The sequence below is a fragment of the Thunnus albacares genome, chromosome 10, assembly GCF_914725855.1.
Source record: "Thunnus albacares chromosome 10, fThuAlb1.1, whole genome shotgun sequence".
NCBI classification, from domain to species: domain Eukaryota; kingdom Metazoa; phylum Chordata; class Actinopteri; order Scombriformes; family Scombridae; genus Thunnus; species Thunnus albacares.
Window position 1 is genome coordinate 33,337,443 of NC_058115.1, and position 23,803 is coordinate 33,361,245.

Here is a 23,803-nt window from a genome sequence, read left to right on the forward strand (position 1 = left end):
GTTCATGTCACAGAACAAATCAAGACGGCTGCATGATTACAAAGTTGGTGGACTGAGGCTCAAAAATACTGTTATTGACAATAATCCACCATATCCAGTAAATATCAGAGCTTTCAGCTTTTCCACTTCACAATTACCACTTGAATGTTGACCTGAATTCTATTTACAAGTCAGAATCTCATAATTAGCATAATTCCAATATGATATGAATGCAGCATAAAAGCAGCCACACTCCAGCTGCTGAGCCTCAGCCTTCACCATTAGAGGTGTTCATTTAACCAGCCAATGGGAGGCCTGTTGCTCTGACCATCATTTGTCATGTGATCTCTAAATAAGTGAAGGAATCAGGTAACACAGTTACTATGAAACTATTATAAGAACTACAACTAAACATTGTGAAGATCCCATTCCCATTATTCCCATTACAGTTCAAGCCTTTCTAATACACTAACAACAGAAAACAACAACTGGACTCAGTTTATCATTTGATTCATTTTACAAACAAACTGTCAATTATGTGGAAACCATGTTTACATTTACAAGCAGTGAGAGATCATGGTGGTACTAAATACCATCAGCTGTGTGTGATCCTGTACAGACTGAACTATCTGGTCAGCAGTGAGAAAGTTTCTCTAACAGGAGGAGACTCTCCCCCCTACAGAGGACACAGAGAAGCTGAGGCGCCAGGCGAGAGCCCAAACCTAAACCCAGGACACAGAGGCTGAGTGAATGTGGTGTTGAAGGTGTGGAGGTGGATTAGTGTGTCAGAGGAGACTCTGTAGAAGGACAGAGTGCCAGCAGGATAGTCCACATAAACTGCTACTCTGTTAGAGACAGAGGAGGAGGAGATGATGGATGTTACTCTGTTATTGTGACAGACAGAGTAACGACCATCAATGCAGTCCAGACTCCAGGACTGATCATTCCTTCCAAACATACAGTCATCACTTTCTCCTTTCCTTCTGATTCCTCTGTAAGTCACTGATACAAAAACCACCTCTCCACTCCACTCAACCTCCCAGTAAGAGCGACCAGTCAGATCATTTCTACACAGCAGCTGAAGCTGGTCATCAAATCTGTCTGGATGATCAGGATATGGCTGATTCTCTCTCACATGTGTCACCTTCATGTTGTTGTCGGACAGTTTGAGTTTTCTGTTTACTGTGTTTGGATCCACTGTGAGTTCACAAAAATCTGATGGAGAGAATGAGACACAATACAGCTGTAGTTAATGATCTATCATCTGTTTGATGATTACATCATCTTTATTCTCAGTAAGATGTTAATGAGTGATGTCACAGTTTGAAGTTTGCTTTGTTTTCATGAATCAAATGAAAAACACACTTACACTTCCTCAGACCTGGTGTCAACCATCGAACTCCAGCAGGCTGCAGCCTGAAAGGAGGAGGGGGGTTAGAGCAGCACGTTCTCTTTCAGCATGCAAACATGGACATGACATCACTCTATAACAAGTCAGCTATATGTTTCCCATGCAGCTCTGATCTCCTGATCACACTGAAGTGCTTTGCTATTGCCAGGCAACACAAATATCAATCAGCTGAGTGTCGGTGAGCTACACATGACAACTATCAATAGCAGCTACATTTAGCCAATCAAAAACAGGCGTCTCAAAGTCAAATCACATCGACACTTTTTCTTTTGAGACTCAGCAGTTTGTATTCTGAACAGATGACAGGACTGTTTAAACTGATTCACACCAACATGAAAATGATAAACCGCCTGTTTCTGTTTGTCTTTCCTGAACAATCTTTGGACTACTGACAAGTTATGTTCTCTCACACACGTGTGGAACATTCTTACATGATGGTTACAGCTGACAGTCAACTGCAGTGTGAAGTGTTTGAGGTGAGTTCACTGCAGCATTCTGTGTTTCATTTTACGTCCAACTGTCTGTCCGTACCCGAGTGTGTCCGCCTGTCTGTCCATACCTGAGAGTGTCCAGTGACCAGTTTGGATCCTCCAGTCCAGCAGACAGCAGCTTCTGTCCTATCTCTCCTGGATGATTGTAGCTCAGGTCCAGCTCTCTCAGATGATAGGGGTTGGAGCTTAGAGCTGAGGCCAGAGAAGCACAGCCCTCCTCTGTGATCAGACATCCTGACAGCCTGCAGACACACAAAACAACACACATCACATTATCTGAGATCACTGCAGGACTGGAATGTAGTGTCTTTATTACTGTCATTACAAATGTGCTTCTGTAATCTTTACAGTTAAAATGAACATTTCCAGTCACTACTTCTCATTTCAAATGGCCAACCACTGTAAGGCTCTTATTGTGAAGCACCTCTACAGCTTCCTGTAACTTTAGTAAACATGATGTTAGCGACTGCTAACTCTTCACTGCATAAAAATAGGTCTAAATAAAAGAATAGTAAAAGAAGAAGCAGCCACAGTGAGCTGATTAGATGAAGAGCTGAAGGTGACAGACTGACTACACTTTGTATGAACATCAAGCCTCCAACACGACACAGAGGTAAATGACTGTCTCAGACACTCACAGTCGAATACAGAACAGGAATCCCAACTAATGTGGCATATAAGGACTGAACGCTATTGAAATAAAAGTAAAAACTAACAGTAAGGAAACATTTCTGACTCCTTCACTTACACTCACTGACTCTACCTCACACAGTTTAAGTAATCATCCAGAGTTTTAAGGTTATTAAAACAAAAGAAGAATTAAATGATGGTTAACCACATAACAGCTGGGGTGCACTGTCATATCACCATTGTGAGGAAAAATCACTATAATCCCAGCACAGATACTGCTCTGCAATTACAAGAAAAAAAACTATTAAAAAACTAAACTAACTGTTAACAAAAAAACTGTTCAGTGAATAACTGTCTATATTTGTTTTACTTTGGGCTAGTTACACAATTCTTCATTCACTTTTTGATTCTTAACATTCCTCTCTGGTATTTCAGGTTCCAACAGCAGAGACAGAACAAAATTCATAAAAATATGTTATATAAAGTATTTCGTAGGGTCTAAATACAACTGGCCTAAAAATAATTTGAGTAGAGAAAATGCCCAGGTGTTTATGTACTCATATAAATCACAGTTTAAATGCTGATCAGTTAAACAGGTTAATGAAACCTGACCTGAGAGTTTTAAGTGTACAGTGTGGACTCTCCAGCCCAGCAGACAGCAGCTTCACTCCAGAATCTTGCAGGTTGTTGTTACTCACATCCAGCTCTCTCAGAATAGAGGACTGGGAGCTGAGAACTGAAGACAGAGCTACACAGCTTCTCTCTGACATGTTACAGTCACTCAGTCTGAAGAGACAATAATGAACAAGACAACATGTAATATTTGTATTGAAATAAGTCTAAACTTTGATGATGTGTAATCTCTGACAAGTACCGGCTACAGTCTCTGGTGTTCTGTTGTAAACCAGCATGAGATGTGACAGTTAATAATCAAGTAACAAGAATAAACAGTAATTCAGTTATATAAATCACATAGTATCAAAACATGATAAGCTTCTTATGTCAGTCAAAGTTGATATCTTTTTCTACACTGTGAAATTTAAAATCCTGATTAAGATGAGATTCTGAAATACTGAAATTAGAGAGGCTGTTTAAACTGTGTAGTGACAAACATGATCTGACCTGAGAGTTTCCAGTGCAAAGTGTGGACTCTCTAGTCCAGCAGACAGCAGCTTCACTCCCCAATCTTGCAGGTTGTTTTTACTGAGGTCAAGCTCTCTCAGACTAGAAGACTGATCGCTGAGAACTGAGGACAGAGCTTCGACACTTCTCTCTGAGAGGTTACAGCCACTCAGTCTGGAGAATAAATGTGAAAAGATATTTAATAAATTGTTTATTTTTCTCCCTGTTTAAAAGCTCTCTTTAAAGATCTTTTCAATAAATCCAACTATCTATGTACTTACAGAGCTTTGTTGGAGGCTTTGACCACTGGCAGCAGCCTCAGAAGAGCCTCCTCTGAAGCAGAGTATTTCTTCAGCTCAAACAAGTCCAGATCTTTTTCTGATGACAGTAAGATGAAGACCAGAGCTGACCACTGAGCAGGAGACAAATTATCTGTGGAGAGACTTCCTGAACTCAGGTACTGTTGGATCTCTTCCACTAGAGAACAATCATTCAGTTCATTCAGACAGTGGAACAGATTGATGCTTCTCTCTGCATACAGATTCTGACTGATCTTCTCCTTGATGTACTCAGCTGTTTCCTGATTGGTCTGTGAGCTACTTCCTGTCTGTGTCAGCAGGCCTCGTAAGAGAGTCTGATTGGTGTGCAGTGAAAGACCCAGGAGGAAGCGGAGGAACAAGTCCAGGTGTCCATTTGGACTCTGTAAGGCCTCGTCCACAGCACTCTGATAGAGATGTGTCTCTGCAGATTTGTCTTTTCTTGTTTCAGACTTCTTGGATCTTGTTTGTTCTTTTGCCAGCAGATTTACTCCAGAGTTGGTGAATGTCAAATGGACATGAAGAGCAGCCAGAAACTCCTGAATGCTAAGATGGACAAAGCAGAACACCATATCCTGGTACAGCCCTCTCTCCTCTTTAAAGATCTGTGTGAACACTCCTGAGCACACTGAGGCCGCTCTGATATCGATGCCACACTCTGTCAGGTCTGATTCATAGAAGATCAGGTTGCCTTTCTGCAGCTGCTCAAAAGCTAGTTTTCCCAGAGACTTAATCATCTTCCTGCTTTCTGGATTCCAGTGTGGATCTGTCTCAGCTCCTCCATCATACTTGATGTTCTTCAGTTTGGACTGAACCACCAGGAAGTGGATGTACATCTCAGTCAGGGTCTCAGGCAGTTCTCCTCCATCTCTGCTTTTCAACACATCCTCCAGAACTGTAGCAGTGATCCAGCAGAAGACTGGCATGTGGCACATGGTGTGGAGGCTTCGTGATGTCTTGATGTGGGAGATAATTGTGTTACCTAGCTTCGTATCTCTGAATCTCTTCCTGAAGTACTCCTCCTTCTGTAGATCAGTGAACCCTCTGACCTCTGTCACCATGCCGGCACACTCATGAGGGATCTGATTGGCTGCTGCAGGTCGTGTGGTTATCCAGAGGCGAGCAGAGGGAAGCAGTTTCCCCCTGATAAGGTTTGTCAGCAGTACATCCACTGAGGTGGACTCTGTAATATCAGTCAGGATCTCATTGTTGTGGAAGTCCAGAGGAAGTCGACACTCATCCAGACCATCAAAGATGAACACAACCTGGAACTCTTCAAACCTGCAGATTCCTGCTTCTTTGGTTTCAGTAAAGAAATGATGAACAAGTTCCACAAAGCTGTACTTTTTCTCTTTCAGCACATTCAGCTCTCTGAAAGTGAATGGAAATGTGAAGTGTATGTCCTGGTTGGCTTTGTCTTCAGCCCAGTCCAGAGTGAACTTCTGTGTTAAGACTGTTTTCCCAATGCCAGCCACTCCCTTTGTCATCACTGTTCTTATTGGTTCATCTCTTCCAGGTGAGGTTTTAAAGATGTCTTCTGGTCTGATTGTTGTTTCTGGTCTGTCTGGTGTCATGGATGCTGTTTCAATCTGTCTGACCTCATGTTCATTGACCTCTGCAGTCCCTCCCTCTGTGATGTAGAGCTCTGTGTAGATCTGATTCAGAGGGGTTGGGTTTCCTGCTTTAACAATCCCCTCAAACACACACTGGAACTTCTCCTTCAGGTTAGACTTGAGTTTACGTTGACACCTTCCAGCATGAGTCCCTGAATGAACACACAAGAAATAAGATCAGTGAATGAAGTATAAAGCAAATATTTCAGGATTACATTCTCCCAATGATTTCAGAATACCTTGGGGTGAAACTACCTTTGAACATCTCTGCCAGGGAGCTTGCTGATACTGTGAGCCAAATTAAATCATCTACCTCTCCCCTTGATCCACTTCCTGCAACCTTCTAGTCTGTTTTTTGCCACCTAGCAGATGATACACTTATTGTTAACTGTTTGCTCCAGACTGAATTTTTCTTATTTCATTAAAGATCTCTGTTATTAGGCTTATTACAAAACAACAGTCTTGACCCTGCTATTTTAAGCAACTATTGGCCCATTTAAACCTTAGTAAAGTAATGAAGAAGATTGTCTATCTTCAATTACACCAGGGTATAATAAATTCCAGTCTGGTTTCTGGCATCTTCACAGGACTGAAACTACAATGGTTCAAATGTTATCTGGACTTTCAATTTCTCTGGGTGATTTCAGATCTAACAGATTTGACATACTGTATGAAATCCTGCAACCGTCCATTTTTTGACCTCTGCCTATTTAATTTGTATGTTTCCACTTGGCTCTTTCATCAGCAAACACAAGATGATTTATCATAGTTATGCAAATGATACTTGTTACACAGGCTAGAATGATCCGTAGCTCTAGCTGTTGCTAGTGCAACACATTTATTTCCTGTTAAAAACCTGAAGACACAGCTTAAGTCAGAAACGCTGTCTGTCCCATGCGCAATATTTTTTTTCCCAGGATGGCAAAGTCATGACCCACCTTACACTGCCTTTGATTGGCTTTCCCTGATATTCTTACCCTAACCCTAACTAATATCACTCCTCATGCCTAAACCTAACCAACTCAACCAACTGAGGCCACGAATACTAGCCAATCAGAGGCAGAGTAGGACGGGTCATGATTTTGCCATCCTGAAAAAAAAGAATTGGTGTCCTGTACATACGTTGAACTCATTCATCACGTACTGACAACTGCTTCTTCTCTACTGGCGCCAGCTACTGATGCCCCAGTACAATGCATAGAGCGTCATCTGCTGACAATGCTGTGCTTAGTAGGAATACAATAACCACACATCCCAGTAAAAGACGTAACAAAAGAATAATACAAATCATTCATATGACATTTTTGAGACCTTAGCTTTCACTGAATTCAAAAATAGGGATCATGGGTGGGGGGGTAATATTTCCCTGTCTTTTCAAACACCCAGTGCCACATACCCAACTGTGCATCTCACTGTCTCCGGATAACATTAACACATTAGATTCACTGTTCAGCTGCCTGAATTATATTAATCTCTGAATGTCACAAAACATCCTGCATCTGAACAGAGTGGAAACATAAATCTCAGTGTAAAGTTTAAGAGCACAGAGGCAGCACATCTGTACCTACTTGGAGTCCAAGTCCTTTTCCATCACTGAGCAAGTCAAAAACCTGGAAGTTATTATTGATGCTGACCCACATGTTAATTCACACATTACTAAAATCACCAAAACATCTTTCTACCATCTCAGAAATATCCTGAAAATCTTAGTTTTATCTCTCAAGCAGATTCAGAAACTCTTGTCCATGGCTTTATCAGCAGCAGTCCAAATTACTGTATCGTCCTTTTTACTGCTCTTCCTGCTGAATCCATTCAATGGCTCCAGTTCAACAAAAATTTATCCTGACTAGAACTAGAAAGTTTGACTATATCTGTTCAAAATTTTTAAGTGCTCCACTGGCTACCTGTCCATTATAGAATTTGTCTATAAAGCACTAACTGCCCCCTGAATATATATCTGACATGCTTCCATTTTATCAGCAAGGCAGAGCTTTCAGACTGTCTTCTTTTCCAGAGTTAATTCCAAATCATGCAACAGATTATTTAGTGCTGACGCTTCTGAAGTATGGAAGAGTCTACAGCTTATTTGCGGTTTTCACTAACACTGTCCTGTTTTAAGAATAAAAAAATGTTTATTTTGTTTATCTTTTAACTAGTCTGTGTGTGTGTGTGTGTAATATCTTCCTGTATCTATGTTCAAAGCAAATTTTTACTGTTATACTGTTTTATCACTGTGAAAAGTTTTTTCAATTGCTTTTGTATTATAATGTGCTCTACAAATAATCTTGATTTGACTTTAAGAATGCATATATGAACATATTTTCCTCCATCTCTTAAGCCATCAGTAAATGTCTCATTTATCCAGCATTTTAAATCTTTATAGAAATCCTCTTACTGCTCTGCAGACAGTCAGCCAGCTCCTCCTGCTTCATTCTCCTCAGGAAGTGCAGTGTGACCGTTAGAAAAGCCTCTCTGCTGTTCCTCCTCTGCTCTTCCTCCTCACCGTCCAGCACCTCATCATCCTCCCTCTGACTCTCTAAGCAATCTGCGTAATCTGAATTTAGAACCTTCTGCATCTTCTTCAGCTCGTTCTTCACAAAAGTGACAATGTTCTCCTCCAGCAGCTGGAACAGAATACTATATGAATGACACAATCAATCTGAAATCATGAAGCAAACGTCAGATCCATGTTGGACAGACAACGTGCAGCATGGAGATGACTGTGAACAGAATAGATGTAAAAGTAGTTGTTGTACATGTACAGACCATAAATATGGAGTCCAGGTGTGTTTGATGCTGCTGGGCAGACTGACCAATGGGAACCTCTGAGCTCTCCTGGTCCACTCTGTGGAGGAATCATGAAGAATGAGCTCACATTATGTCTGTCCACACAGAGACAATCACAAGCTAAATGTCCATTAAGTGACATTTGGATGTGAACAGAGAATCAGATGACTCCCTGTAGTGGTAAAGCTTTACTAGTCCTGCTGATCCCACTGAGAATCAACGGCTCAGTCTGTTTGTAGCTTTCAGCTCAGTGTTTTGCTTCATCAGTTAGTTTGGTTTAGTCCCAACAGCTCTGAACAACCTTTCATACAGCTCTCCCTCCCTCATTGTACACTGCTGAAGTGCCCTGGAGCAAGGCAGCTACAACCTCCAGGTTCTCCAGTGGAGCTGCTCAGTGTCTGCTTGTATCAGACTGTTTGAACTGGGCACCTCCCAGTATTCTGTTTGACTATGTGAGTATGAGGCAGAGTGCTGCTGAAAAAGAGCGTTGGTGCCTAGAGAGTCAGTATAAGGTAAAAGACTGGAGATCTCACTGAGAGTCTGATAGAAACACATCATTTGGTTTTTTGTTAGCAGTCTTACCTCTGATCAGGAGAATTGAGTCCATCTTTGAAGAGTAAAGGATGTTCCATAGACCTGTCACTCTTCATGGACACACAGCTGTGTTCAGATTCAGGTAAATCTGGGTTTTCTGAATTCCTCCTGATAGAAACAAAGATAATGTGCACTACAGGTAGAAATTATGAATCACTTTGCTAAATTTCTTAGTTTAATTCAGTTTAGTTCAAATATCTGTTGTCACTGACTTCGTAGTTCATTCATTTTCCTTCTAAACTAAGCATTCACAACCAGGTGAGCCTGGAAATCTCACCTGGTTGGTCAGTGTAATGACTTTACAGGATAATTTTATTGTCTCTCAGTGTGTTTTTTTAAATCGTAGAGTGATTCTTCAAATTCTAGGGGTGTTCTAAACAAATTGTTACACACAAAATATAAAGAAAGATGTTTCATTGCATTGCTGTTATTGCTCTCAGGTAATATACTACCCCATCCAGATCATGACAGTGATAAAGCCATTTATAATACTCCTGATGATTTTAAATGTCGGTTAGGATCGGGCTTAATGCACATGAATTTACAAAGTTTGATAACTAAATTAGACTTTGTTCATTTATGTGCTTTGACATATGATGCTGATGTTATTGTTATTCCTGAATCATGGTGAAGTAAAATAGTTTTAGAATCAGACATTTCCATAGATGGGTATAATATTTACAGAACATAAACATGATCTGACACACTCTGAATGACAGTCACTGATGGAATCACAAGTTATGTTCATGTCTAAAAGTGCATTAATCATAGTAATGACTTAACTATGAAACATATTTATTTCATTAAGACTCTGCTGCCACACTGACTTCAAACATGATGCCGACTGAAACAGAACTGAGTTTGTTAAGACATTTGTCATGAATTCTACTGTTGTAAAATACAGTGAGTGAACTTCAGCTGGACCTAATAAAGTAAGTAACATACAGCTTCAGCTTGTTTCAGCTTTCCATCAAAACTGACGTCTTTGCATCATTTATGTCCTTTAACAGTTTGGACAACAGTCCATTGAAGTATAAATAAAGTTCTGAAGAAGTATGAACGGAGTTCCTCTTCTAATAAGACTTTGTCATTGTAAATTGTTCTTTAAAATATTTCCAGGTCCAGGTCCAGGTCCAGGTCCAGGTCCAGCAGTGTCTGGTCTGCACTGCTGCTCTACAGAGCTTTGAGTGTGAATAATGATGCAGTGATGTGAGTGGAGAACAGTGATGGACAGTTAGAGATCCTCATCTCACCTCTGAGCTTTGGTCCGGCTGTCATGTTCCCCACACAGAGAGCTTTTAGAGGGAGGGACTCCCTCCTCTCCGTCCTCACACTGATCCATAGCAGAGAAACACCTTCACACAAACACAACACATTATTTCTCATCATTCCTCTCAGTCACATGACAAACACACAGAGCTCTAACTGGAGGAAAGCAGCTCATCCACTTCAATATTAAATACACTCATCTGACAGTTTCCATGTTGTTGGCACTTTGAGCTGCAGTGTCATAGCTAACAAATCACTTTCACAATGCTCACAATGGGCCTCATGCAAGAAGCACTCAGTATGAATGAAACTGACGAGTTCAGAGCTGTCATACGAGTCCTGAACAGACAGTCTGACTTTCTTCACAGTTTAAATATGATACAGAAACCAAATAAAATAAAATGTAAAAGGTTTATATATTACAGAGGTTTAGGAGTAGAGTATGAAAATGTTTTTGCAGGAAGCTTTTGGATGGTTTGAAGACTAGAGGGGAACACTTCATGTTGCTTTTTCTTTGGCTTTCTTTGGGGATCAGGTAACTTTTTACTTCTATTTGATGGACTTTGAAAAGCTCTTCAACATAAGACTAATTACTGAGGACATTCAGTCTGAAGAAAGATACTCCAAACTCACAGCTCCTCTGAACTCATAGTACTTCACCTGACCCCCTAATACACACTACACACTGGGAAGAGCCACCTCAAGTTACCTGAAGCACTTTATACTGACTTATTTACATCCACAACACAACTTTGTCATATTAGCACGACTGTTGCAGCTTTATAGTAGAATATTAATTAAAATATAAATGAAAAATACCTTTTTTTACAATCATGCAAGAAAGTAGGATCATTTTTCAGCCCTGAGTAGTGTCTGCAGGCGTCCTTTCAGGCTGCAGCCCCAACAACAGTCTGCAGAGCCTGACTTCTTGCAGTGAGTGAACTGTAATAACTGAAGGAGATTAAGACGAGCCTTTCGCTGGTTGCACAGTCAGAGGACAGTTTTGAGAGATGTTGGGGAGAAAATCAACCTGAGACTATAAAGGTGGGGGGCTTTGATGGCAGCTCATTGATTTCACCGTATAAACTTGGAATCTGTGTGTAACAGGTCACCTGTTTTCTGTCAGAAAAGCGTTTAAGTTAATAGTGTTATCGTAAGGTCTCAACGCCACATCAGAAGATTTAAATAGTTCATGAAGTTACCGCTGCTGAGCCAAATGCGTAAATTGCGCACAGCCCCTCTTCCAGTCTGGAGACACAAGTATGGATGCTGCTGCTGTGTGACAGCCACAGCTGTTCATTAAAGTCAGAGAAAAGGAGCAAATATTACACATCTATCAGCGTGAGACACAGTCTGAAAGCGGATGTTTCTGAGCTCCGGCACGATTTAACCACTTCCTCCATCACTGCCAAACACACTCTGTATATTGTATATTAAGATTTAATTTTTTTTTTTTTACCTGTTTTTACTTCTATGTTTGTACTTTTTATGGACTGTCACTCTATGTTTACTCAGCATGTGACGCAAATGTGTTCTCTGTGTTTCTTCTTATTGTGAATAACAAAGTTATTTGAACTTAAAGCTGTCACTAACACAGACAGAGCAGGTTGTTGTTTTTCTCCGCAAAGAAGACAAATGTTGGAAGTTATTGATCTGTGAACACTGACTCAGTACTGTCAGCTGTTATTGGACACTTTGAACAGAGACACTAAAATGGAGGAAAACTTCCACGTGTTGATTTGTGTTGACTGTTAGTAGAGTTCTGAACTACAGATTTCTGCTGTTTCTACTGGAACTAAACTAACAAGATGAACAAAGAGTCATTCAAGAGTCAAACAGTGAGAACTGTCACAATACAAACAGAATAAAGTTACAATAAATACCTTCAGACGGAGAAAAGAAGCTGCAACACGACGATAACAGAAAGTGAAGTGAAACTCCAAAAAGGAAAAAAAAAAAAAAAAGACAGAGAGAGCGAGAGAAAGTGTCTGAACGTTCAAACAGCACGTAGAAGACATGACGTAAGAAGAAGAAAACGTCTGAAAGTCAGGTTGGTCACAAAGAGACAAACAAGAGAAAAGCAGATTATGGAAGCAAAATGTATTTTAATATCATCCTTCATGTACATGAAAGTTTCCAGAACAACCAGGAGAGAAACAGCTTTATAGAATAATGTACAACATATAAATACTGAATATACACACACCATCATCAAACCAGTCTGTCCACTGTTAGATTCATACTGTGACAGGTTAGACTGTGTTATGGGAGGACTGGTGGACACACCTTCTACTTTTCCTCCACATGTCAGAGAGAAACACTCAACTGTTTAATTATTCATTACATTTTATTTCTCAGAGCTTCAATATATTGTTGAATGCAGGACTTTTACTTGTAAAGGAGTATTTGATGGTAGTTTTACTACTATTACTAAAGTAAAGGATGCGTTTTATTTCTTCCACCTCTGAACATATAAACTGTGTGAAACTGAAGTGTTGGAGGAACAGAAACATGAGCGTCTGCTGCCACCTGCTGTTCACTCACAGCATCACATCCTGTCAGAGGAGGAGCTGTTTGCTTCACTCACACTTTAAAAACATGAAAACAGGAACATTTAGGCTTTAAAAAGAAATGAAGATGTTTGAAATAATCAGATCCAGTGGTGTCACTGAGCCTCAGCAGCTCTCTGTGGATCAATAAACTCCACCAGTGTTCAAATACAGAGATAGTGTTGCTGTTAAGAGACTCACTTATTAAACATATATCAGATGTGTTGTAAAGTCCCTTTAGAAATATCACATGATGTATTTTTAGACTTTGATTATGTATCTCACAGTGTGTCCGTACAACATGAATTCAATCTATCTTTGACTTTCATAAAACGGATGATTTTTGCTATAAAATCTGACCAATAAACACGATCAGAAGAATCATTTTTGAGTCGCTCTGACTAAAACCCAAAATAGTTTTACAAGCAATATAAAAAATCAAAACTGACTTTAAATGTCTGAACTTCAAAGATCCTGCGCACATGTTTTAAGAATATAAAAATACTCTGCTTGGAATAATAATGTGTGTCTGATGTCAGTTTTCTGTGAAAAGATTAATTTATTAGTTAAAAAATCTTAAAATGACATCTCATCCTTCATTAAACATCCAGAATCTGTAAATATTTAAAAATCTTTAGTTGAACTACTTCACTGTAAAGTCCATTCTCAGTGTTTGTTGCACTGGAGGCTTCAAGTTTCCACATCACACTTGTGTAAGTCGCATACTGGACCACGATTGGCTCCAAACTGGTTGTGACCTCATCAATCCTGCAGGTGTTAAACTGAGATTTAAAGTGAGCTCAGAGAAACAGAGAAGAAGAACAACATCACAGTCAAGAAGAAGAAACACATGTTTGAGTGGAGGAGACTTTAACGAACTCAAGTATTTCATGTTTTTAAGAAAAATGGTTCTGTTGAATCAAATCAACATAAATCAACAGAATTTGATCCGTTCATTGATCCCCATTCAAGTTAGCAGAGAGCTAACCGGAGGTTAGCCGCTTGGCCGGCAGAAGTCTCTGGTGAGCATGCTCAGTATGCTTTCATCCGGCCAGCGTGGCGGGAATGTCAAACCCGACACCAGATTAAAACCTCTGTATACTGTGAAATACAGAGAGATTTACCTGGTGGTGAAAGGTTTAATCAGCACTGTGTGAACTCGTTTGGCTTAAATGTAACGGACATTGATTTATATGTAAAAGTTCTTCACTACAGCTTTAAGTAAAGGATCTGAATATCATATCATTACAATACAGTAAAGACATATATCTTTAGTTTAAAACAATCACATCAATGAAACAACACCTGAGTGACATGAGAGATGAAACTATTACATTCCTCATAAATATTTTTTTTTGAATGAGATGCTTGAATGGTTGAAGGCAGTTTTTCCAGATGAAGTTTATCTTTGTCAGTTTTGTAAAGTACTTGAGTAAATGTACTTAGTTACTTTCCAGCACTGGTCATAAGGGCAGAAGGAGGACTGAGGATTTTATTCCCCATCACTTCCATTGTAAGGACATTATAAAGGGATCTTCTAATGGTCAGTATGAACAGGAGGAATGATTACAGAAAGAAAAACAGGTTTCACTGTTCCTTTGGGCTCCTGACCGATGTCTTAATACAGAACTGAAAAACTGTGAACTTGTCCTTTAAAGGAACAGTTCGCTGTTTCTTCCTGTTTACAGAGTTTCTGCCTCTAACAGGAAGATGATGTTGCCTTTGTTCAGCTGCTGGATGAACTTCCCGGAGGCCCCTGCAGCCATGAACACAAACCAGCTCTGATGGTACAGTTACAGATTTTTTGGGGGGGAAGAGCCAAAGTCAGAGATGGAAAGACAAAGAGAGGAAGGGGTGTATCGACACCTTTGCCCCCCTCAAAGCTGTTCCCCCCAGGGTGCAATTTTCACCTTTTGTTGGAGGTGACTGCTGGTGTCTATTTGTGGCAGCAAATAGACACCAGCTACACTCCTGCACTGCAGCTTTGTGCTAATTTTTTAATTCCCCATGCAGTGATTATACTGCTTTATCTTAGCAGTAATATAAAATAAATGAAATTGTATAGTAATAACTCAGAGCGCTGTGGTGCACAGATCACACGTTTTTATAGACGCCGAGGGCTCCGGAGCAGATGTGGTGCCAACACTTAATTTTCAGCCTTTGTTAATGAACGTGGGGGATTATGCTTCTATTATGGAGCAATTAGTAAAAGATAAAAGATAAACTGGAGGGAGGAGTATATGTTATCATATTCACTTCATGGCTAATACAACACTGATGGACCAGACAGAGTCAAAACACGACCAAACGTCTCATTTGGTGCTTTTTATAAACAGATTTAATGCACACATGCAGCGCTGCAGCCAAGAGGAGGAGGGTTGTGACTCTTTTGGAATATTACAGTTTTATCCAGCTGGTTCCCTGCAGGGATCAATACTGAGTCCACATGTTCAAAACTCTTCACACAGTCGACAGCAGCAACAGCAACAATCATGGATCAAACTGTGACACATTTAGCATAGTTTTCACACAGAAAGCATTCAGTGACTACAGCCTTCAAATGTCCTCAATACTTTTCTCACTTCAAACACAAACAAGCAACAAAACATTTGACATGTTTACATCCTCACTTCCAAACTCTTCAGTTTATGTTCAAACACTAACATGTATTCATACGGATCAGAACCACACTGAAATACATCTATATTCAACCAAAAAACAAGACGTGGTGTCAGAAATAAAGCCCACTGAAAGCTTTCCTGCTGCATTTCCTGTAGATACACTGTAGTACGTTCTATAAAGAGCTACATTACACACTGACAGCTCAGACATTATTATAAGAATATCAATTATAGATGCTTTTAAGATGCAGTGGTGTTTTTTTACCACCAGTGTCGGTGCAGTGCAGCAGTGTTTTGATGATTTGAGGCCTGTTTTGTTCATATCTCCTGGTTGGTTTCATGTTATTCTATTGATGGACAGTTGCCAGCGGTAACATGCTGATAAAGGCAATATTGGTGCACAATGCAAGTTTTAAAATATCAGACAAACTGACTCTGCAAATGTTATTTTAACTTGTTTGTTAGGCCTCAAGGATACAAGAGCTGCACAGAGTAGCTTTAAAGTACAAATATACAGTACAAGGAATCTACACAACTATGGTAACACAACCGAATGTGATTATTTACCTCCATGTTTTTATTATCTACGGTTTGTAGGTGTGTGTGCGTGTGTGTGCGTGTGTGTGTGTGTGTCTGTGTGTGTGTGTGTTGCTGCGTCGGCATCAGTCCACCTACAGATGGTCGGACTCTCACTCGTCTGTCACACTCTGATTGGCTGCTTTGCTGCTGCTGCTGGAAGCTTCTGCACCGAACCTGACAGACATTTCACAGGAAACAGACACACACACACAACCACACACACACACACACACACACACACACACACACACACTGTCTGTACTGCATATATACACTAAAACTGGGTTAAAATTGGGTCAATACAGCACAAACACAATACTGGGTTAATGTTGTTTTGAGACAGTTTTAGTCTTATTTTTTATTTTCCTGTTGGGTCATTTACCCAAACTAAAGCTTGTTATTATCTCTTCTCTTTTTAAACTTACATGTCACGGTTTGTTATTGATTGTTATAACTTGTGTATCTTCTGAATGTTATATGCATTGTGCAACAAACAAAACATTTGTGGCAGTTTTTAGCTGAAGCTTGTTGTTTGTAACACTGGTTCACAACAACAGATTGCTAAAGTTAACCTGATGTTGTTTTGGTGCTTTATCGACCCAAACTGGGTCAAATTTGATCCCAGTGATTCTTTAATGTGTATGAAGAGCAGCATAGTAATAATAACATCACATACCAGAGGAGATCACAGTGATAAAGTCAATATGAAGTCAGATTATGGAATAATATAAAACCAGGTTTCATTAAGTATAATAAGTTTACTATAAAGTCACTGCATTACAAAGACTCAACAGAGCACCAAAAGTCATGACATCACTTCCTGTTCAGCTTCTGTATCTCAACACAATCTCTCATTCATCTGTCTCTCTGAAAAATGAAGCTTTACTTTCATATTCTAAGACAACTCTGCTGCACTACAGCTGTCAGACGTTAAAACCTACGAAACACTACAATACAGCTCCCATGACAATGTACCAGAGCAGCAGGTAAAGGCTGCGAAACACAGAAATACAGAAGAAATAACGATATTAGATAAATTAGATTAATTTTCTTTTTTTTAATTACCACCCTGAGATAAACATCCAGAGTGAACGACACAACATACTGTTGAGTAAGGTTTGTTTAAAGCTGCATTTTTATTTATTTGTGTTTTTACAAATTTCAATCAGATTTTACATCTGCAGCAGAACCAGAAACCATGTCGGCGAGCGGGACCCTGTGATGATGTCATCATAACAAAACTGTCTTTGTCCAAACTCAAAGATATTTATTGTGTTGAAATGTGTCTTTTTACGTCACTGACTTCCTTTAAATATACAGATACATCATCTATCAGGCTGGATTTTGAGGGAAAATGTGTCTAAAAAGAAGCAGAAGACGTCAATTATTTCCATCTGATGGAACAATGCAGCCATAAAACACAGAGTCTTGGTTTAAATATTTAAACATCTTCTAACTTCTGAATTACTTCTGGATAAATTCAGGAGCAGTTTTCCGGTTTCCTGCAGAATAAATCTGTCGGAGGAAAAACTGACAGAATTTAAATGATTTTAAACTGTCAGCAGGTTTGATTAATAGAAACAGATACAGAGATTCTGATTTTTAAGACATTTGTTGACAATATATTTGGTTTGCAGGAGGGAATAACACATTTTTTTGAATACAGGTTGAAATTATTACTGTATATGAACGCCGTGCTGTTCAAATATAATCAACGTTTTGTCTTTAAAACCAGAGCTCAGTGGATTTTCTCACTTCTTCATTTAATTTTGTGCATAAATTATATAAATTATACAAGATTTGAACATTTTTCAAAACATTTATTAAAACAAAATGTTATAAATCAGTAATTCATAATCTAATATAAATTCATACAATTGTTCAATTAATCCACAAAACTATCGATCTATCTATATACTGTATACTGCTGTATACTTGAATAATTTCATTGTCTGTCACTTTATAGATAGTTATAATATATAGTTATAAGTTATGTTGAAGAGTGAGATTTTACACACAAACCTCTGACTGACTATAAAACATTCTGCATTAACATAAACCTTTGATTCAACTCGCACTAAACAGTAAACACAGCTGTTAAAATTAGCTTCACCTCAACCAGCGACAACGTTAAAATCCTGAATACATGTCAGTGACTCAGTAACAATGATACTGTAGCAGTATAATATTCTGTATATACATAATAAACAGCAGTTTCTTGATAATACTTCAATGTTTTGAGTCCAGAACTTTTATCTTTAACTTTATTTTTAGTATTTCTACAGTGTAATGTCACTATTTTTACTTAACTAATTGACCTGATAATAGTTTTGCTGATTATAAAACTGTGCAGCTTCTTCAGATCCAGTGTGTGATTCAGTGTGGAAGCACTGGAGGACGCTGTGCTGTTTGTTATGAGCTGACTGTCCCAGCAGCTGAATGTTAAAACTTTATTAAAGCAGGAGGAGAGTTCAGTACAATCACACAGATCCACATGTTCACTGTTCAGTATCAAAGCTCTGATCTGAACACAACAGCCGGAAAACAACACTTTATTTACAGGAGCAGTCATTTCTTTCTGAATTCTGTGGAAATTAATGGAAAGAATCATGTAATTTAGTACTAATCATATAGGGTCAATAACCAATAATCTATTTGAGTCTGTAAAAAGTATGTTATCCCTCGTACTGTCTGTCTGTAATCCATAAATAAATCATATCATATTCTCTGTGACCAGGCCTTAATTTTTAAAATGTTTTTAAAAGTTTCGAACCTTTTTGTCTTTTGTCGTCTTACAAAAAGCAGTGTGTAGTCGGGGTCACATTTCACATGTCTATGAGTTGTTAACAGCTCCACCAAATAGTGATTTTTCCCTCTAAACTTCTCACATGCTTTCATTTCAATAAATGTTCAAATGATCCAATATTTCAGCAAAAATCAAAGATTAGAGAAAAAGTCCAAAAACTGAAAACAGATTTGTGTATCAGAACTTTGTTTTTTCTTCTTTCCTCTCCCATTAATCATCTCACCACCCCTCAGATTTATCTGCTGACCCTTTGGAGGGGCCCCGACCCCTAGGTTGGGAACCACTGGACTAAACTAGCTAACTGTATATAAAGTAGTGTAAACTAGCTCCACCTCCAGCAGCTACAACAGTAACATGCTGCTCTAACACTGATGCTTCACTATTAATAATCTAATGATGTCATATATAATAATATATCAGTCAGAGGGACCAAACCACTACTTTTACTGCAATACTTTAACTACATCAAGCTCATAATACTTATGTACTTTTACTGCAATACTTTAACTACATCAAGCTCATAATACTTATGTACTTTTACTGCAATACTTTAACTACATCAAGCTCATAATACTTATGTACTTTTACTGCAATACTTTAACTACATCAAGCTCATAATACTTATGTACTTTTACTATAGGAGGATTTTTCATGCAGGACTTTTACTTGTAATGGAGTATTTTTACATTGTTGTATTGATACTTTTACTTAAATAAAGTATCTGAATACTTCTTCCAGCACTGATCTTAACAGCAGTCACTGTAAATGTGTATTTATGTTTGCTCACCTGTCTGTGAGTGTGTGAGAAACAGTACAGTGTATATTTTATCTCTGACAGTGTGTCTCTCTCTCCTCCCTCCTATAAAGTCTGTGTGTGTCTCTGGCTGCCGGGGGCTCGGCGCTGAGTTATGACATTTTTAGCATAGCTGTGCTGCAGGTGAAAACATGTCGCTCTGAAATGCAGTTTAGCTAATGGTGCACCTCCTGCAGCAATTTGTCCTCCACAACAACACATAAATTACCGTTTAGGAGATGACTGTAGGCCCCTGGCGCTCCGCTCCGCTGACTGACAGTTTGGGCGAGTACAGCGGCGGTTCTCAAACTGAAGTCTCGAGGGGTTTCAGGGAGTCCCCGTTTCAATTTAAAGCTTAATTTACAAGAATTCCCCCAATTACAGGCTGAAAAGATCCTTTTGGATTTCGCTCACAAATCCTTCAGGCAGCTGTCTGATCAAGGAGAACATCAGAGAACCGTCTGATGGGCCCTTCAGACTCTCTGTGTGTGTTTCCATCCACCTGTTTTTATTCACATTCTCTGTTTGTGCCAGAAATTCAATGTCTGTGTAAAAGTAGTCGTGTGGATAAAAAAACAAATGTAAACAGATGAATTAAACATCACTGAAAACATCAGATCTGTGTGGAGCGATGAGGAGACTGGAACCTTCCTCACATCAATACAGGAAACTAACAGAAACGTCATATTTCTATCATGTTTTCCACATGGTTTTACTTTATTTGAGCTTTCGTTGTTACTGTTCTGCAAGTTTTGCAAAACTGTGTTCTTCAAGCTATTCTTTTTGCACAAGAACAGACTCTGACACATACAACTTATGCAGCAGGCGGCCTACTCAGTTATAGAGATCAGTGTGATCTCCTTCTGACCTTTGGGCATGCATCTCTACCTCAGCCTTGCAAACTGTTGGCTAGTTCACAAACTGCTGTAAAAAACCCAACTGAGACACATATTCTGAATGTGCTGTATGAACATCCAAAGAATGCTCCTAAAACCCAAATAATATCAGTTTATCCCACATCTTAACTGGAAGATGCTACTTTTGGAATAAGATCTAATTCAGAATATCCAAATGGAATACGCTGTTTACATGACTTGTATCAAATTCGGTATATTGTCATATTTGGAATAATGGTGGAATATTAGTGTGCATGTAGTCACAGTTTGTAGGAGGAGGGAGCAGAACGAGGGAAATAAACACTAGTGCATGTAACTTTTTTTTAGCACCTTTAAAAAACTCTCCTTACCCCACATGTATCGTATCTTTTTCCAGCATAAACTCGACTATAAAAGTTTAACTTGTCATAAAGTATAAATCTACCAGGGACACAAATCACAAGAAAAATGATACAGGCACCAAATACAAATGTACAAATCAGTGAATATTTTATTTATAGAACAGTTCAAGGTTGGAAAAAATCATTTTCCCTATTCATACACACACATACATATTTTTACTTGTAACATTGTATTTATATTGTTTATATATTGTTTCACACATGCAGTCTATCCCTGAAATGTTCAGGAACATTTCCTGCATGAAGTCATATGTGAATGGAGGCAGAGATCGATATTCAGGGAAATCTGTGCTGCCAGTTTCACACGTCAAGACCTCTGTAACATTTCAGGGAAAATGCTGGTACGGCTGTGTTATGAATGAAAGCAGCAACATTGCAGGGACGAGCATGTAAAGGGTTAACGGCTGTCTAATGAAAGACGCTTTCACATGGAGTGCGAACCAATCACAAGCCTCCACTGATGATGTATTTGAATCCGTGACTTGTTTACTGTTGATTTGCCAAAGCTTTTGCAGGTGATTTGTCTCACAAAGTCGTTGAATATTAAATGTTACAGTAACATCAGCACCAAACGGCTCCTCACCCGCCAAGTTCCTGAAAATAATAAGAGACGTCTTCCGCCGTGTACACGTACATCCAGCCCTTGTAAAGTGTTTTTATCCCAACTTGTTTTTGTGCCTTTTTCATTGAAAGTTTATGTGATGTACTGAAAATATGAGTGATTCACCGTTTTAACAGATGTTTTACAGTCTATAGCTCAAGTGATTTTTTCAGCTTGTCCCTATATGATATTTAGATAAAATGATGCTGCTATAAATATAATTTACATTATATTATAACGCATCCATGTTATATACATAGACTGTCATTTCTTATGGCCTGTTAGTCTAAATTCCCTTCTTAAATGATATGTTCATTGCTTTTTGTTTAAAAGAAACAGCACTGAGAGAGACTCCACTATTCTCCACTATCCCTATTTGATTAGGAATTTACTAGCTGTGCAGTTTTGGAGATTTCAGGTATTTTATGAACCTGAAACAGGATCCCATAGTGAATTTGTTATTGTAACCCAATCAACCTTAAACCCTGCACTGACAATGAAGAAATTAAGTTATTTACAATAAATCAAATGAATAATTGCAAAAATTAAACAAAATAAGTAAAAACGGATAAAAATGTTGAGAGAAAACAGTCTGCATGTATTTGTTACTGTAGATGTTAAGGTGGAACCACATATTTAAGGTGGAAAACTTCCTAATATTTACTGATATTTTAGATTTAACTTTGGTTCCTCAGCTCCTCTTTGGTCTTAAATCAACAGTTAGTTCTCTACTGTTAAAAAAAAAAAAGATCTATATTTGCCTCACAACACTCCCGGAGGATGATGGGATTGGTTGGTGATGGACACTAATTACAACATCAGGACGTCCGTGAGGAATATGACTTGGTCATTGGAGGGTTTTTAGTTTTCTGATGGGTCCATCGGGGAACGCTGAGTCTCCCGGTGGAGTGTTTTGAAGGTGAAATGAGTCTCAGGTGTGTTGCAGATATATTAATGTTAACTTGTCTTTCTCACTTTGTTTGTTATTTCAAAACTCCTTCCGACACTCACTGAATGCAAACTGGCTCAAAATAACAACAGATTTATTCTTAAAGAGAATTTTTCTCAAACTAAAACTTTTCTCTGAAATTTCTACAAACAAAATTTACGAGTCGCACCAGTTTGGAGTTTAAATGTTACTTAAATCAACAAGTTTAACACATAATGAATATTTGGAGATTAGATTTGATCAATTTCAACTTTCAGTTTATTGTCAAAGGAGGGGAAATTTGTCTTGCAGTTAGGTAAAACATAGAGCACACCAGAGCAGCGACTAATGAATATTTTCATTATTGATTAATCGTTTGGTCTATAAAATGCCTGAAAACAGTGAAAAATGTCTGTCACAGTTTCCTGAAGTCCGAGGCGACGTCTTCAAATCTCCTGTTTTGTTCAAACGACAACAAAATCCAAACATATAAAATTTACAGTCACACAAGACCAAGAACAGACGCAAATCTTAACAAAACGACGTGAAACGTTTCATACCTGAAACGATCAATCGCTTATCAAAATAGTTGCAGAGTATTTTTCTGTCAATCAACTAATCGATTAATCGTTGCAGGTCTGGAACACACAGATAGGAGCGGACAGATTAAAGTAGATAAAACATGAAAAAATACATGAAACATGAGTGTTTATTCATCACAATTCAATCCAACTATCAGATGATGATTATTATTGGCATATTTCCATTTCAGTCTAGTAAACAGCTGTTAATAATTACATAACTGATCTTCTGTTGATTGACTAATTGTTTTATTGACTAAGACTAGAAAAACCAGCTGTAAGCAGGCTCGAGAACATTTCCAAGGGCCAAAATCACCTTTGACACCACAGAACAGTTGCACAAACATGACAAACTTGTAAAAGCAACAGTGTTACGGTTGTTTTACGTCAAGTTTTACGGTCAACATGTGGAGCTTAAACATGTTCTGAGTCTTTACTTTGTGTTAAAAACAGCAGCAGTTTTGCAGAACTGAGTCATGATGTTCAGTATATTCAATATTTGACAGTTTAAACTCTGTTTTTCAGGCTGATTCTAAGCAAAAAAGCATCATTACATGTTTATGTCACATCTGAGGAATTCTCCATAACTGATGTTTCAATTAAGTTTAGCCAACAGTCAAAATGTCCTCATGTAGAGCTGAAACAATTAGTCAATCAATCGATTAATTTAACCTCAACTCATCTAAACAAACCTGAGAGAAAAGTCAGAGTTTTTAGGACATGAAAATGAAAATGTTCCCGCATGTCGCTCGTGTTTGTGTCGTGAGCTTCAGAGGATTCAGAGCTGTCATCACTTGTCTTCTGTCTCCTTCATTTCTCCACCGTGAAGAACCAC

At 38.6% G+C, this 23,803-nt stretch overlaps 1 protein-coding gene across 1 annotated transcript; it reads right to left on the minus strand.

Moving 5' to 3' along the window:
• Nucleotides 1-577: 577 nt before the first annotated feature.
• LOC122990126 (NLR family CARD domain-containing protein 3-like) lies at nt 578-8,770 on the minus strand. The gene is made up of 7 exons (XM_044363246.1): nt 8,330-8,770; nt 7,959-8,187; nt 3,915-5,715; nt 3,124-3,297; nt 1,922-2,123; nt 1,349-1,379; nt 578-1,194 (listed from the first exon to the last, which is right to left on the minus strand). The coding sequence occupies exons 1-7, from the start codon at nt 8,330-8,332 to the stop codon at nt 656-658; spliced, it is 2,979 nt and encodes a 992-aa protein (XP_044219181.1). The 5' UTR covers nt 8,333-8,770; the 3' UTR covers nt 578-655.
• Nucleotides 8,771-23,803: the final 15,033 nt, after the last annotated feature.

Excerpts from the sequence above, each read along its gene's own strand:
- LOC122990126 (XM_044363246.1), bottom strand. Across the intron at positions 3,298-3,914 it reads AAAGCCTCCAACAAAGCTCT|ACTGAGTGACTGTAACATGT; the intron begins GTAAGTACATAG and ends TTGTCTCTTCAG. Across the intron at positions 1,380-1,921 it reads AGACAGGCGGACACACTCGG|GTTCGATGGTTGACACCAGG; the intron begins GTACGGACAGAC and ends CAGCCTGCTGGA.